Source organism: Myotis davidii, unplaced genomic scaffold (genome assembly GCF_000327345.1).
Source record: "Myotis davidii unplaced genomic scaffold, ASM32734v1 scaffold247, whole genome shotgun sequence".
Lineage (NCBI taxonomy): Eukaryota > Metazoa > Chordata > Mammalia > Chiroptera > Vespertilionidae > Myotis > Myotis davidii.
Window position 1 is genome coordinate 2813750 of NW_006299593.1, and position 1402 is coordinate 2815151.

The 1402-nt window shown below is 36.7% G+C and overlaps 1 protein-coding gene across 2 annotated transcripts in view; it reads right to left on the minus strand.

Moving 5' to 3' along the window:
* SNRNP27 (small nuclear ribonucleoprotein, U4/U6.U5 27kDa subunit) overlaps positions 1-1402 on the minus strand; it is an 8093-nt gene that overhangs the window by 5125 nt on the left and 1566 nt on the right. For both annotated transcript variants that reach the window (XM_015571497.1, XM_006775316.2), the window contains exon 3: positions 482-585. In XM_015571497.1, the coding sequence (XP_015426983.1) occupies positions 482-585 (104 nt within the window). The remainder of the gene's footprint in view (positions 1-481; positions 586-1402) is intronic.

Here is a 1402-nt window from a genome sequence, read left to right on the forward strand (position 1 = left end):
TTCTTTTTTACCGCAGCATAGTATTCCATTGTGTAGAAGTACCACAGGTTTCTAATCCACTCATCTGCTGATGGGCACTTAGGCTGTTTCCAAATCTAAGCTATGGTGAATTGTGCAAGCACACTGTAACTTGAGGTGCACGGAAGGAATGTGCTCTGCACCTTCCAACAGAAGAAACTGCTTAAAAGGACATGCTGAAGCCTTTAGGCAGGACCCCTTTCATATCAACATGACACTTGTTTTGAAGGTACTTCCAAAATAAAATATGCTCACATTTTTAATTGTCCTCCCAATATCAGGAGCACCACAGAAACCAGGAACTCAAAGGGACAATTAAAACAAAATCTCAATTCATACGCAATGAATACTATAAACTTAATATATCTTAATAGTTAAAAATTATACTTTTATAATGTTATCATGCCTGAAGTTATCTAAACAAGGCTGCACTCTTCCTACAGTTATTTTCTAATAACATTACCAGTTATCTGACGTTCTTTGCTCTTTGTTTCTTTCTTTTCATCATCTCTTCTTTCTTTCAGTCGAGAAGGAGAAGGAGATGTGGATCTATGTCGTCTTGGGGATCTAATATTTAATAAGTAAACATGTCAGAAACACAGACATACCTGGTCACTGTGTCAATCAGCACAGGTATGCATGAGTGCCTGAAAGGTAAAGACTGAACAAGAGCCAGGCTGCAGAGAACCACTAGCCCATTTCCTATAGAAGAATAAGCTAGAAGGTTCCACCTACCCCAATTGTTAGCAAAAATACAGTCTTGCTCAGTATAGCTAGGGCTAAAAAATGTTCTGCAAGGCAGAAAAATATAACTAAACAGTTTCTAACAACGGCACATAAACACAAAACGTTGACTTAAACAGCAATGGATGCTTATTAGGAAATCACAAGTTCATTCTAAGGTACTTCCAAGATCTCACATTTTTTATTACATACTTGAATAAATCTTTATCACCAAAAAGTCAATAAAAACAAAACAAACACTTATTTCTTATTTTTGCCAAGCATCATGTTAAGTGCTTTTCTGGCATTATTTCTCATTTACTCCTAAAGGCAACTCTAGGAGTAGAGACTTATTAACCCCATTCACCCAGGGAAATGTTAGGTTTAGAATAAGATGGGCTTAAGTCCCCCCATTTCATGGCATTGTAAATCAAGCATGTCAAACTTGCGGCCCACAACAAATATCTTTTCAGCCCAGCCAATATAATGCTGTGTAAGAAACGCTTTAATAAAAATTTCATAACTTAATTTTTACAATATCCTGTTATACATAATTATTAATAACAACGTTCGCTAATGACTGGCCCCTATAATCGTGTTGCATTCATCTCCCTTACATGTCTTACATCAGGCGCACCATTTCTCTCCACTAAATCTAGCA